The sequence below is a fragment of the Amphiprion ocellaris genome, chromosome 9 (genome assembly GCF_022539595.1).
Source record: "Amphiprion ocellaris isolate individual 3 ecotype Okinawa chromosome 9, ASM2253959v1, whole genome shotgun sequence".
Taxonomy (NCBI): Eukaryota; Metazoa; Chordata; class Actinopteri; family Pomacentridae; genus Amphiprion; species Amphiprion ocellaris.
The window spans coordinates 14661621-14676817 of NC_072774.1; the positions used below are offsets into that span (position 1 = coordinate 14661621).

The 15197-nt window shown below is 38.5% G+C and overlaps 1 protein-coding gene across 2 annotated transcripts; it reads right to left on the bottom strand.

Moving 5' to 3' along the window:
• Positions 1 to 609: 609 nt before the first annotated feature.
• nek10 (NIMA-related kinase 10) lies at positions 610 to 14969 on the bottom strand. 2 transcript variants are annotated; one of them, XM_023290901.3, is made up of 34 exons: positions 14818 to 14969; positions 14531 to 14618; positions 14361 to 14433; positions 14104 to 14237; positions 13683 to 13778; positions 13511 to 13595; positions 13344 to 13385; positions 13161 to 13239; positions 13001 to 13068; positions 12403 to 12482; positions 12238 to 12324; positions 11813 to 12037; positions 11002 to 11141; positions 10382 to 10443; positions 10222 to 10293; positions 10054 to 10118; positions 9801 to 9903; positions 9565 to 9693; positions 9304 to 9441; positions 9159 to 9204; positions 8931 to 9052; positions 7056 to 7158; positions 6876 to 6951; positions 6234 to 6363; positions 6068 to 6138; positions 5579 to 5786; positions 5346 to 5467; positions 5120 to 5157; positions 4796 to 4896; positions 4473 to 4583; positions 2460 to 2562; positions 2172 to 2215; positions 1776 to 1831; positions 610 to 1533 (listed from the first exon to the last, which is right to left on the bottom strand). In XM_023290901.3, the coding sequence occupies exons 2-34, from the start codon at positions 14584 to 14586 to the stop codon at positions 1497 to 1499; spliced, it is 3102 nt and encodes a 1033-aa protein (XP_023146669.1). In that variant the 5' UTR covers positions 14587 to 14618; positions 14818 to 14969; the 3' UTR covers positions 610 to 1496. The 2 variants fall into 2 exon arrangements, with proteins under 2 accessions (XP_023146669.1, XP_054869566.1); XM_055013591.1 differs by having other exon boundaries at positions 14361 to 14421; positions 14818 to 14968.
• Between the last annotated feature and the right edge of the window lie 228 nt (positions 14970 to 15197).

Consider the following 15197-nt stretch of genomic DNA (forward strand, 5'->3'; position numbering starts at 1 on the left):
AATGGAGTTTTTCAGTTTTCTATTTCCACTTTGCCTCACTTCAGAGGGAGATATTGTGCCTTCTACTGTACTATATTTATTTGAGAGCTGTGGTTACTTGTAGATATCTCATGGGAAACTTATGTATGAAGAGCTTACTAAGTACCCTTCACAATGAAGCTGTTTCACCATGGAGACATTCTTTTAAAGGCCCAAAAATGTCAAATTTACTGAAACAAAAGCTCAAAAATGAAAGGGTAAGTACCAGACGTTGGCTTTTCTTTGAAACTACTATAACTCCACCTTACTATAACTCAGTAACAACAGTAAAATGCTGCATTGATGAAATAATATTTGCTTGGTTGTTAGCGCTGTCACCACACAGCCATAACATCAGCAGTTCATGTCCCGGCCTGGGCTCTGGATCTTTCTGTGTGGAGTTTGCATGTTCTCCCTGTGCAGCGTGGCTTTTATCCGGGTTTTCCGGCTTCCTCCCACAGTTCAAAAACATGCTGAGGTTAATTGGTGATTGTAAATTGTCCATAGGCGTGAATGCAAGTGTGCTTGGTTGTCTGACTCTATGTGTAGATGTGTGAATAGTGTATATCACTGAAATGTCATCAAATAAAATAGTTTAATGTTCTTTATACAGATTATACTGACCAATATTTATTTGGATTGAAGTGCACAAGAAAGCTTATTTTCTGCACTGAACTCTTCAAACTGTTAAAATACATACAAAATTATATTCTTTGTTATTTATTTTGAAAATGATAACACTATTTGAGAACTCATGTTGATACAGTGCATGAAAATTGCAACAACAAAAAAAAAACGTTTGACCTGGGTCCCACGTCTGGTAAATCTGCAGTCAGACATTGTGATATGTTGAATTAAGCTGAAAGTTGGGCTTCCTATCAGCTCATCGAAAGTGAGGAAACGAGGAAATTGTGGCTTGAAGTCAGTTAAAATAGTCAAACCACTGAGTCTGGTCCTGAGAACTTAAAGTGCTACACTCAGTCAGCCCTGAAAAAAAAATAAAACAGAAAGATTCACACGAACACAGAGGCTGGACCTCCACAGATAAACAAGGAGAGTGGTGGACCGGAGTTATCTCTGTGTTTGCACGCCAGTTCACTTTGATATGAGAAGCCTCTTCTGGATCAATCATGAATTTTACATTTTGATAATTAACTGACACAGAAAAAAAAACATTTTGTTTCACATATAATAAATTGTGTTTGGAGATTCAGTCACATGACATCAAAAGCAACACCTGAGAACCAATGAGGTGTGTGGTTCCAGCAGCCTTGTTTAAGTTCAAACAAATGCATGTTTTTACCAAGTGCTTTGATAGTTTTGTACGTTAACTACATATGTACTATGTATACAGAGGATATGAACTGAGGTTAATTGCAGTTCAGCATCCATAACGTATCATTGTGAAGTCAGCATTATGCAGATAAATCAGAAATTTCTCCATCCGTTTCCGTGACTTCTTTGGTTGAGTAGAGATGTCATTTCTTTTCTTGGTTATTTCTTTTCTTTATGAACCTAAATTAAAAGAAACCAAATGAAATTAGGTATTTATTAGCATTTAAGCAGGTAATTTTTAACCCAAGGATTTTTTTTCACGTTTCACCACTCAAATACATTGTTGATTAACTACTCAAACGAAAGTCATCCCACATCTTAGAGAACTAGCAACTACAAAACAAGCTTTCAGTAATGCATAGAGACTGAATTTTAGGAGTTTAATGTTTCGGAATGGCAAAATGCATGTATTTCCACTTCACCTGCTGTCTGTTGTTTCGTAGTAGCCGTTCTCCTCCAGGAGCTCCTCAATTATTCCCTGAAACAGAACATTTGAACAGGAAATTGCTTTACTGACAGCAGAGAGAAATTCAGTATCATCATGAAGTGAAAGTTAAATAGTTCCAAAATACAATAGGATATTATGAGCTTAGCTGAGTACACTGTCTCTTGGCTGTAGCATAATTTTTAGTGGATGGATATGAGAGTGGTATCGAACTTCTCATTTAAACCTCAGCAAAAAAAAATAAAAAACTAATTAAACTTATACTTTCATTTCACAAAATGCTGAATTATTCATTTAATGAATCCAAGAATAATGATAAAAATTGACTGTGCAAATTGAATAAAAATAAAATAGACTCCTTTGACAAACTGACCTGCATTTGCTGATATGTAACTCCATCTTTGAGATTCCCGTCAACTGTCAGAAAAAAATCTGAATAAGTTTCACTTTATTTACTCTCAAAATTAATCCAAATGAATTAATTCTGATGCAATCCAATCCAGCAACTCCACCATCTGTGAAGCTTCTATAGTTGATGTTGGATAAAATAGTTGTAAAACAGTTTCCCTTTAAGTTTCTGCAGGAGCAGCTGTGCAGTATTTAGTTTGTCTATGTCTTTCACTGGAAATGCAGTGTGAAGCTGTGGCAGTGGTAACTCTACCTGTGCTATCAGGGGTCTGGTCTCCTGTAAAGTGTTGGACCAGCGGCCACCAGTCGGAACTGACTGAACCTAATTCCATCAGCTCTGTGGAGGCCTGGAGGAGCTGAGAGGGGAGAAGAGGAGGATTCCCAGTTTGGTTATTTGCTACAAATAAAATGCTAGGAGTTGAGAAGGCAGCCAAACATTGTCCAGTTTTATCTGAGTTATCTGACAAATCTGTTATTTTACCAGCAATCTGGCTGCTGTATAATTACAAAGGTCAGCTGGACTCTTCTTTTCATGATAAAATAAACTGCTATATACAATTTAAGCCATTAAAAATGACATTAAAGAGCTGAATCAGCCCATTAATTGTTATTTAAAAAAAATAGCATTTATATTATTTCCTGAGCAAACCCCTGTCAAACATTTCCGAGCTTTTGTTTCTAAAAATGCAATGAGTTACTGCTTTTCTTTTCTTTTGTGATTACAAACTGAATATATTTGGGTTTCTAAAAGTTAACTGTTCAGCACAAGCAATTTTCTGACATTACCGTGAGTTTTAGGAAATGGTGAGTGGCATTTATAAGTATGTTAAACAGCTGCTACTGTGCACAGCTTATACTAAGTATTTTCAGTTTATTCAAGAGAAATAATAAAATATGTACAAAATAAAACCTAACACCATTACACCTCAGACATGTACTAAATGTTGCAGAAAATATATTTACATTCTGGATGTTGGGTGTTGAGTATTTCATATTTATGCCACTTTAGATTTCCATTTAACTACATTTTAGAGGATAAAATTGTACTTTCTGTTCTACTACATTCTGACAGCTTTACTTATTTTTCAGAATAATAATGCACTTTTACTTAAGTAGGACCTTTACTGCAGGACTTTTCATGTAATAGAGTTTTTACATTGCTGTGTTGGTACTTTTACTTAAGTAAAGGGTCGAACACTTCTGCCACCACTGTTGTTAGCTCATTGCTGATCTTCGCTCTGACATGATATTTTATTATTTACCTGTGACTAAAAAAAACCTTGAAGTCTTCAGGCCCTTTATAAAGAAGAACACAAGTTTAAGTAACAGTTGAGCAACGGCAATAAAAAAGTTCTGTAATCAAGCCAAACGTTGATTGTCTATATAATTAGAGGGAGAGATATTTACTATTAAATGTCAGTCCTCCAGTTTTCCATAAGTAAATTAAGAACAATGCTATTATTGCATATGGGTCATTAAGACATGATTATAAGGTAGCTCGTCTGGCCTTTTTATTTTCATAACTCATGTTAGTGGCAGCCAGAATAACACAAGAACAAGTTTTGGACCTGGTGTAGAGAAAGGTTTGAGTAGCTGTGGCTCTGTGATGAAACTCTTGAGGTGTGTCGTCCATGGGAACAAACAGACTTGCTGCAGAATTGCAAGCGAGGTCTGGAAAATGCATACAGCAGCTTAAATGGTTAGCGCTTGACATGTGTTCAGGAGGACAGTACACAGGGAATAAAAAACATTGCACGAAGCAGGCTTGTTCTCATAGACTTCCCACTGAGGAGCATGAGGTACCCTACAGAGCAAAACAATGCTGGCTTTGTGTAATGTTCTGATCCGCATGTAAAAGTGGTGATAACTGCAGCATGAAAGCATTCCTCTATTATACTACTTTCAAAGAATCCAGCCAATCCAGTTCCTGGCAATACCTCCATGCTTTTGCTGAACATATTAACAGTAGTAAACTATACATTATTATTTGTATAAATATGGAAGAAAATGGATGAATAGACTGGAAATATTCAGGTATAGCACAGGCCGCATGTTGTAGTTGGTGACTGGGAAGCATGCAGCTTTAAAGAAGCACTCAAGCATTTTCTGACTGCAGAATCATACACTGGAGAGTATCTGGTGTTAAACGGCGCGTTGTACAGAAAAATACACATGTTTTGGCACACCTGGCTTGTAAAAAGTTTTAGTAAAAATGTGGTAGCTTAAATACAAATGCTGAGTGCCCTTCAGAATTAGCATCTCAAACCTTGCTGAGCTCCACTTTCAGGTTGCATGGGTCGCTGCCAAAGTGGAAGAGGGACTTTTTAAATCTCTCAATGAGGCGTCGTTTGATGTTGTGGTGTGGAGCTGGTGGGAGCTGGAAACAAAAAGAAAGTGAGTTAATACCAACACATTTACAGATAAATGTAACCACTGCTGTCAGATTAAAACATTTCCAGGGTCAGCTTTGCACAATGATTAAAAAAAAAAAAAAAAACAGATTGAGCAAAGAGAAATGAAATCTCTGACAGATTTTCTGAGTGACTGCAGCTAATCTCGACTGATAATATTCAACAAAAATTCTCATACTTGAGTGATGTAGACGATTTTGTGCAGCTGCACGAGGAGCCTCTGGATGGGATCATCAATCTGTCGTAGCTTCTTCTGGGAGACACAGATCCCTCCTGACACTGAGGCAAGAGCAAAAACACACACACTGATTGATAGGACTAAATAAACAGGACACACGCATTTTATTAGACACTTTTAGAACATCCAAGTTGTAAAATTTCTGCTCATCGGGGTGTTTTTGAAATAGTCAGCTCATATTCGACAGCGTTATCTATTCTATCTCATTTTATTAGGAGATTCAAAAACAAAGAGTTGAGCATTGCCATGAGGCTGAAAAGTTACCTGGTCTCGGTTTCATCTTTGTAGCAGCAAAATCCCCACTGAGAAAAAGATAAGTGAGAAAGGCAGGTCAGTACATTTGTGTCTGGATAACCGCTCACCAACAAACATTTTTATATAAAGAAAACTGTTCATTATTAAATCATTAGCCTAAGACTGTTACCACATAATGTATGTTCTGACTAGATATAACTCAAAGTGTGAAGATGTAAAAGGCTCTTGCACTTCCCTGTTCAGAACACAATCTGGTGTAACACAGGCGCTGGACTTTTTTTTCTGCTCATTGTGGTTTAAACTGCAGCCAGTAGAAGAGCATGGAGCCTGAGATTCAGTCTTCACTAAGAGCCCTTCCTGAAAAATTTGCAACACTTGTTATAAATACCCAGGAAGGTCATATAGTGGCCTTTTATACAATATTTACTTTCCAAATTCTTCTCTCTGATTTTAAAAATCAAAATTTACCCGCGATGGGTTGGAGTGACTGTAGTCCGTCCAGCTTTTGTGCTTTTCATGGAAGTACTTTTGTGCCCGTTTTCGGTCTCTCTCTGCTCTTCGTTCTAGTGCATTGTGGGAAGTGTAGAGCACATCCATCAGTCTCATCATGAGGTCAGAGATCCTAGAGCTGACGGCCACAATGTCTGGCCGCTGCTCTGCATCGGGACTCAAACACCTGACAGGACGAACCATAACAGAACGGAGTACTGCATGAATTTGTTTAATGAGCATTTGACTGTGTGGAAGAGAAAACGGCAGAGATATGCAACAGAGTTACAGCTACATCACAGGTACATTGTATGCGCCAAAATCACGAGGCTAACAGTATGTGTATTAGTAGTAATCCATGACAGCAGAGAGATAAATTATTCTTAATTCTATCAAATGAATCAGGCCAAACAGCCTTTTGAATGGCACCCTCTGCAGGTGAACTACACAGTAACATCATAGTCTCACCATCTGATCATTTCTGTGACTCTCTCTGAGAAAGCCCCCTCCTCGACTGGCTCATAGACGGCCTCGACAATCTACCAGCATGGGAAAGAAGAAAAGATTAATAACTGAGGGCAGAAGAAAAACATGAAGTCGATGAAAATGTGCAACTGGTGTGTGCTCTCGTTACCTTGCTGGCCAGAGACAGCATGTTACTGCTGTAGAACGGAGGCTGTAAAGTGGCCATCTGGTAGAGGATGCAGCCCAAAGCCCAGATGTCAGCTTTCTCTCCGTACGGCTCATTTTTCACCACCTCTGGACTGACAACACACACAAACACACATGCAAATCTCTGAAAAACGAAACGCATGAGAACCATTATTTATATAACAAATGACTCAGCCATGAAATCGAACGTTAACTCCTTGAAGCATTCCAAGTTTTGACAGGGAAGAAGAGAGCATGGAATAAAGAAGACAAAACTATCTAATTTGAATCTTGTGGTGTTATAGATGTGCAATGGGAATTGGTGGAGCACTGTTTAAACTCTAAAAGCAAGTATGAAGACGCCTTTAAAAATGTGAAAACTGGATGAAATTATACATTTTTAGAAAGAGAATCCCCACAATGTGACTATGTGAATAGCTTTTTGTCACAACAACTTGATTAATGCAAGACAAGCATACACAGCTAGAACCATAAGCACTTTTTTGACCTGCAAAAAGTCGTGCATCTGTAAGTCACCAGGCCCCAATAACAGCTCTAAATTAACTCAGAAATTATTATTAAAATATAAAAATATTATCTAATTATTCAGCATTAATTTCCTCACCAGGAGTAAAGGATGGTGCCGACCACTGACGTCAGCTTGCTGTTCTCTTGTTTCTGCTTGGCAAGACCGAAGTCAGCTTTAAGTATGGCAAAGACACAAATTAAATTTTAATAGCAAAGCAACTCAAGAAATGTGATATGATTGGATAAGTAGAGTGGAAAACTGCAAATAGTTACTGACTGATGGTGACTTTGTCTTTCTCCCCCAGCATGATGTTGTTCGGTGTGAGGTCCCGGTGGACTATTCTCTTCTCTTTGTGCAGGTACCTCAATGCCAGACACATCTGAGGGAGAAATTACTTACATTCATATTCTAGGCTTTTCTCTAAAAATATTTTGCAGTGAACATAGAAATAGATCATGCAGAAAATTCTCAGCTGACGGACAATCACAGTCTGATTGTAGTTACAGTACAGAAATGTTGTCTCACTTTACTCTCACAGCTCATCTACCCCTATCATGTTCCAAATGTGCTCATTTGAAATGACATTTTAGAATTGGATATTATTTAACACTGCAGCTTCCATAAACATGAATATTGTTGCAATATTTTGTCCAGAACTCCTTCAGTTGTGGATGTTTATGCCTAATTACTCCGCAAAGTAACGCGGCGGAGTTATGTGATGATCGGCGTTGGTTTGTCTGTCTGTCCGTCTGTTAGTCTGTCTGTCTGTTCACAACATTACTAAAAAGTGAACCAATGGATTTGGATGAAGTTTTCAGGGAAGGTCAGAAATGACACAAGGACCAAGTGATTAGATTTTGGCAGTGATGCGTCTTATAGACTGGATCCACGGATTTGTTAAAGATTTCTCTATCAATGTGAGATAGCGGCACGGCTTCACTGTCACTATGACTACAAGCTATGAACGCTACGTCAGCTGCCTGCTGACGATCACATGATTGCGATCCTACTACAAATCGACCATTGCAGACTTATCAGGGCTTTTCCATTGGAAATGATGCAAGGAACAATTGATGAAATTGTGGGGGAATTTCAGAATCCCATCAATTCCCGCCGCCTGCTAGAATAGAATAGAATAGAATAGAATAGAATAGAATAGAATAGAATAGAATAGAATAGAATAGAATAGAATAGAATAGAATAGAATAGCTTTATTGTCCTCATACATGGGGGCATGACAAAAATAGAATATTTATAATATAAATATATAATAATATATATATAAATATAATAATATAATATGCTACATATTTAGGTCACGGTTCAGTATCCGTACATAATGTACACATACATAACGTACACATACATAACACACTCCTGTGCTCAGTAAATGGTCATTTTGTTTGTGGGTACACCTAAATTAAATGGCCACATTCTATGTTGCCGTAATTTCTGATCATCAATAACTAATAAACAAATGCTGCATTTCAAAAAAAAAAAAGGGCTGCATTTCTGACAATGCCATATGGGGGAATGAACAACCCTGGAGGAGTACTGCGCTCTCTGAGTGATTTTGTAGTCTATTTATGTTTTTACTTGGTTTGGTCAGATTTGCATTCGGGCTACCACTTCGAATTTCCACTTTGACCTTTTTCTCAATCGCTTACTATTTTCACACAATTTTAGATAAAGCATCAAGTGTTGTGGGGTTACATGTGGCTCAAATTGCTAGGCCATATTCGTCTATTTAGTTTTCTCATAAATACAAATATATACATATACAGTGTAGTTTTGGAACATGGGAAATGATCCTGTTCGGTTCCTCTGGCAAGGAGTTATTGTTCTATGATACTTATCTCACTGTCAAAGCTCAAAAAATGCTAACTTTCACTTATATACACAACAAAGGATAGTTATTCATAGGTACTTTATATATGGATTTAGATTATATCTTAGAATAAATTGGTTATAGTTACACAGTTGAGGTAAAGCAAACTGACGAGCAACACTTTGTTGAACATCTGCTTTTTGTGACGTGGCACAAATGCACTTGATCTCTCTTGTTCTAATTATAACAAAATTCATGTAATACCAGCTCATTGCCAAGAAAGTGCTTATTTCCCAATGAGGACTGAGATCATCAGTTGTTACCTGTATGAATATATTCCAAATTCTGTCTTCAGTAAGCTGCTGCTGCTTCTCCTTCAGAGAGTTAAAATGTTCAGCCAGTGGCACTCCCTCGATCAGCTCCATCACTATGTACAGCTTGTCGCCTAGAGTGGACAGTATGATTAGTGTGTCTGACTTGAAAGGTTTTTTTGTGTTCATTAATCACAATCTCTGTGGACTTGAAGCAACAGTGCAGGTAATTGTCCTCACCTTCCAAAAATGTCTTGTAATATTTAACAATGTTTGGGTGAGTCATCTTGAAAGAAGGAAGAAGAAGTGACACATTAACTACACAACATGTGATCTTTCCTGTTCAAATACCACACTATTAAAAGACTAAAACTGAGCTGTGTGCCTGTTCTTTGATGATTGTGAGCTCAGAGATGATTTTCTCCACATTGCTGTCTCTGGACTTTTTGTCTTTGCCAAACGCCGGGTTGTGTAGATTCACCTCCTTCAGAGCTAGAAGGTTCTGCCCACTCTGCTTTAAGACCTGTCATCAAGAATTTATTTATTAAAATCAAAAACACTTGATGTGAATCATCTGAAGCCATGAAAACAGACACAAACCAGCACCGCTAAGTGCATATTCTGTCAGTTTTGATGTTCACTGTACCTTAAAGACACTTCCAAAGGCCCCGGTGCCCAGATGGTCTAGTATGGAGTAACCATTGATCACTCTGAGAGGAGGTCGGTTCTGATCCACAACCTCAATGCTATCATTCAGACTGTCAAGCTCCACTTCCTGCATTTAAGACACACAGATCTCCATCAAAATCTTTCTTTATTTGATTTTACAGCCCAAAATCGGCCGAGCAAACACACAAACCCATTTAGAAGCTGTTTTCTTACAGTGTAGAGTGAGACTTTAGTTTGCAGGCCCTCGTAGGCTGTGAGGTCCCGCACATAATGTCCAACATCAATAAACAATTCAAAGAGGTCTGTGGGAAAGAGTCTGAAATGGATAAAAGATTACAAAACAGCAGCGGAGAACATTTAGTAAGATTTCTTTCATTGGCAGATATCCAACAACAGTCAGTTTTAATGGATTTCTATATGTGCATTAAACTAGAGATTAGTTTATTTTTTACTGGTATTTCATCACCTCTTAAACAGATGTCTGTTTCTTTCCACACTAAAGAGAAATCGAAGCGTCCGGAACGCATAGCACTGCCAGTATGGAAAGAGATTAAGCAATGTATTATTTTCTGAGAGTTTCTGATACCTTCTTTTATATTGAAATGTGATTTAAGACATATATAAAGCCATCTACCTGTAAAGAATTGATCTTTGGTCCAGAGTTATGTGGTAAAATCAACTTTGTGATGATGTAGATCCCATTTTCCTATGAAAAGAACTGCAAAATTAACTGATGGAACGTAATTAAATGTTTTAAAGATCCTAATATGAACTCAGTGAGGAGTTTTCTTTACCTGTACAATGTGGTGAGCAGATGTGTCATCCAGACTCATCTCCGTCAGAGCTGTGCAGCAGGCTAGAAGAGGGATTAGAGGTGTTGCTATTTAATTTAATAACTCATGCATGCAGTCTTACAGTCTCAGACAGTCTGAACAACAGCTGTGAATATTTATAACTCCCTCTCACAACCACAGAACAAAACAACGGCAAACACTGCTGCCTTTGGCATGTAAAATTTAGGGTTTTTCTGTGGATACTGGTTGAAACAGCAATGCTAAACAGCAGAGCTTCCAAAATGAGCTTTACTTTATACTTATGTCATCAGACATTCAGAAAGAGGAAATTTACAACCACTTCCCCTAAAATTATACTGTAGATACTGTGGAGTCTCAGTGGTCTTGATTCTCTCAATTCAGAAACAAATAGTTTACATTCTCAGCTACTGATAACACTCCTCTGGGGGGGAAAGTCTTTACTGTGCAGCAGCAAGCACAAGTAAATGTTTACTGTCCTTTTCATTATTTTACATAAGTACAAGTACAAAATTTTAGTGGGTGATTAAAGACTTGAGAGGACTGCTAAAGAAAAGGCATTATTTCATGTGAAATGTGTGATCCGCTGGATATTCCCTGACCTGACTGCAGGGCTGCAGTGTTGTCCATTTCCTCCTGTGGACCGAGCTGTTCTGTCATGTGCTCTCTCTGAATGCGACCAGCTGCATTGGCACTGGAGAGCGTCTCGATGGACGAGTGGTCAGAGACGAACCGCCTGTCGCTGGAAGAGTTATTTTGTAAAGGTGTTACACTGTGATAAATATTGTAATAATAACATGGCTGCATCACTTGTTTTGGGCCTCAGTATGAAGCTTTAAGATGCTGGTCACTCCACTGTACTTGCAGCCTTCCTGTTGAAGGGTTAAGTGGACGACATGGAAAAACCACAGCTGCTACACTGTTTTCACCTCCTAACAAACTTCTTATGGGTATTTGGTGCCATGCAGTAGAACAAATCTGGACCTGTTTCACCCCACAAATTCTGTTTTTTCATAAAGAAACTTTCAAGAGACATAGTTTAAAGCTTTTAAACGGGTGAAATTCCAAAATCACTGAATCCTTCCATTAACATAATGCAACTAACAGCATATTTCAGTTAGACCTTCAATGCATGATAAATATCCATGTCTTTCAAATTCTGTGCTTCGTTTTGCAATGCGGACATTCTGCTTTGTGACATCAAAGTCTCATATATATCACATTACAAAAAATGTTGTGTGGAAAGAAAAGCGTCTGGTAAAATGACAAGAGAAAAAGGAAAAGAAAAATACAAACACATTTTACATCAGTGAATATAGAGGTTGTTCTGTCTTTGACTGCTGCTGTGGAAAATACAACTGACCTAATATGATATAACACAAATATCATAAACTTGATGAGTGCGTCACGAACCTGTTGAGCAGCCGGAGGAGCTGCTGCACCCCACCCCAGCTCCGGATCTCCGCCCTGGTGTCGGGATCCTCGCAGAGCTGGACCAGGACCCAGGCGACGCTCCACAGCAGCTTCAGGTGTTGACCGTGCAGCAGGCTCAGCAGTACTGGAACACCCTCCAGCTCTCTCACCTGGTCCCTCACATGCTGCACCGGGGACAGCAGCCTCAGCAGCTCAGCACTCATCCTGGTGGAAATATGAAGTTTATCCTGAATGCAATGTAAAATGTATGAATAGTATCTGACACGTGTGGGGAATACAGAATATGCAATGTTTTCCTTGCTGTATTCTAATGAATAAAGGGTGAGTGCAAATTATTATGACAACTTTGAAAAAAATAATTATCAGAAAGTTCAGAAAACTTTAACAATGAAGTGATTTCTAACCTCTTTGACAGCAGGTCATATTCCTGGAGAATTACAAGGAGACTCTCCACTATCGGCAACTCCCCTATCTCCTTCTTGCATTCTGGGCTGCAGGAAAAAAAACAAACTCTTGCAACAGATAAAATGGTTTATGCATTTAATGTCTTAGGCAGAATATTTACTTACCTTTCAGCCAAAGTGGTGAGTGCCAGCAGTGCTCCCAGCAGCACACTGCTATCTGTTGTGGAGAGGAGCTTCACCAGGGTCTAGAAAAGTTAGGATTGGAATTTGCTTTCCACAAAGCATAATGAAAAAGTAACTACAAGTATGAAGCCAAAAATGTAACGTTTGCCTTGTGGGTAGCCCTATAAGAGACATAATTAAATCTAAATGCTGGATCCCTGAAGAAAATGAATATCAGTGATGAATCTTAAACAACAATTGCACAGTGTGATTATCTATCTGACCTGAGAGAGAACTGAGTCAGATGAGTTCACGAACGATCCGAAACAAAAGGATTTCACTGTCTAGGTAGTATAAAAGTTCTCAGTAAATTGCTTAGATTTTGATGTTTCTTGTAGGCCTGATGTTGGTGCTAGTGGAAAAGTCAAAGGATTTACAAAAACAGTAATGTCGAAATTCAGCTATTAATATTAGAAAAATTCAGTTTGGGACAAAAAAAAAAGTCTTACGCGCATACTAATAAACTGTTGGATTTTGTAATTATCAAAGTTTGACACTGTCAAAAATCACACAGATAAACTTACCACAACTTATCACTTACCCTGTGAGCGCCGCTCTTGATGACCCACACCCTTTGATTTTCAGCAGCAGAGAGCTTCTGAAACATGTCTGTTAAACAATCAGTAAATCCACCACTGATAAGGACAGCCACAGCCTATATTATCAGTGTTGCTCTGTGATACTGCCTTTGTATTACTCACAGGTCAGTGTGACCAGCTTCTGTGAGGCAAATGCCTTCTCTCCACATGACATATACATGGCAGTGACAGACTCCATATACTAAAGGACAAACAGCGCGGGGATAAAGACAACATGAGATGTATCTGGGCACATCAAGAACCACCGAAGGTTGAGAGACATGAGCAAAATCTCAGAGCATTTACCCTGGCAAGTAAATTGATGCCTTGGAGTTCATGGAGGATTTTCTAAAAGAAAAGGCATAGATACATAAAGATTGTACGAGTAACACTAAAAAAAAATTTTTTTTCTCAAGTTGTACCTGAGATGTTCTGAATCTGAATCTGAGAATATATTTTTTCTCAAGTTGTACCTGATGATGGGGATCTCTGATTAGTAATCGTAGGCAGATGAGAACTCTAAGGACTGACTCCGGTGGTGCATGGTCAATCCAATCACTGTCGAGGGAGAACATATTATCATTAACGTCAGCCATGTAGGTGACAAAGGAGGAAATGCTGAAATAAAATACTAAGATATTCTACCTGCAGAGTCGGTTGTTGACCAAAGATGTAAGGATGTCAGAGAACAGTTTGCACAGTGGATGACTACTGAAACATCTTTGCTCTCTGTATGTTATGCTGGAAAATTAACATATTTAGGTCCAAAGAAACACAGACTTTATTATGTTCTTGACAGAATGCAAACTCTGCAATTTTGGTATGCTGAAATGAGTTTGTAGTGGTTGAATCAATGACTAGACAGGGAATTTAAAATTAATGTTCAGCCTCCAAAATCACCCCAAATAAAATCAAAACCCAAAAAATTCCCACAAGTTATTTGTAGCAAGTAACAAGTAATATAAGAGATCGGTTGCTTTAGGAAACGCTTAAATGCAGCTGCAGTTGCACATGTATTTTAGGTAAATTAGTATTTTAAGATTATAAATTCCTTGTGGATGTAAACCTGAATTTTTCCAGTTCAGAGTTTTCACTACTGAGGTCGCTCTCACTCCTGTGAGGTCTGTTGGTGTCTTTTGGAGGATTCATGGATCTCCTGGCTCCACCGCTGCATGCTTTACTGTGACTCAGCGCTGCCACCTGCAACACAGGGAGTCTCACACTACAATATACACACAGACCTGAAGAAATGCGAGCCGGTTTGTATGTTATCAAAATGTCTAGACACACTGCCTCAGTGTGACGTCATGTGCTGTTGCTCACCTCTTGTCTGGGGCGGCTTTTGGCAAGCAGGGACTGGAGCCTCCTGAGATCATGAGAAGCTCTAAAAAACAGGCTTATCAGGTGATTTGTTTTTGTCAGATCAGACAAGTTAATTTCACATTGTGTATCAGACCACTGAATAACTGTAAAGGGGAAATAGCCCGGCTTACTTGGATTTCAACAGTATTTTTTCTCCTTGTCTTGCTTTTTTAACTGTGTTGGACATTTTCAGTATTCCCCTCTGTTTCCATGAGGAGTCTGTGAGACATTTTTGAACATATGCAAATTTAACCAGCCGTAGCCAACCATTTAAACGCTCAACAGCAGTCACTCTTCTAATTAGCTTCATAGATACCAGGACTAGCTTGCAGTACAACTTGTCTTGTTTGGCAAAAAGAAGACGAATTGAGCCATTTAGCTGGCAGATGAATTAAAAAGCACAAGTTAAGTCTCTTACCCTTCTTCCAGCATGGCAAACTAACAGAAGACAGTTGATTTGGAATGCTTTACACAAATGTTGTCTCATTAAATATCCTTAGTCGAAGTAATAAGTGACACAGTTTCAACTGCCGCAACAGCAGACGCCCCAACATTAGCAAATGAGAAAAAACTATGCTAATTTACCTGCATTTTAAACCAATCCAAGTAAGCAATATTAGACCGTCTTGGTTGCTATGGATACAACAGACGCTCCTCGTATTCTGTCCCGTTTGCTGACTATAATGTTGTTGATCGACTTGACACAGACAAATAAAACACACATACACATTGCAAATTACCTGCCAATAATACTGTAAAACGGGAACGAATCAGCGACTTTATTAATATGAAGAATTT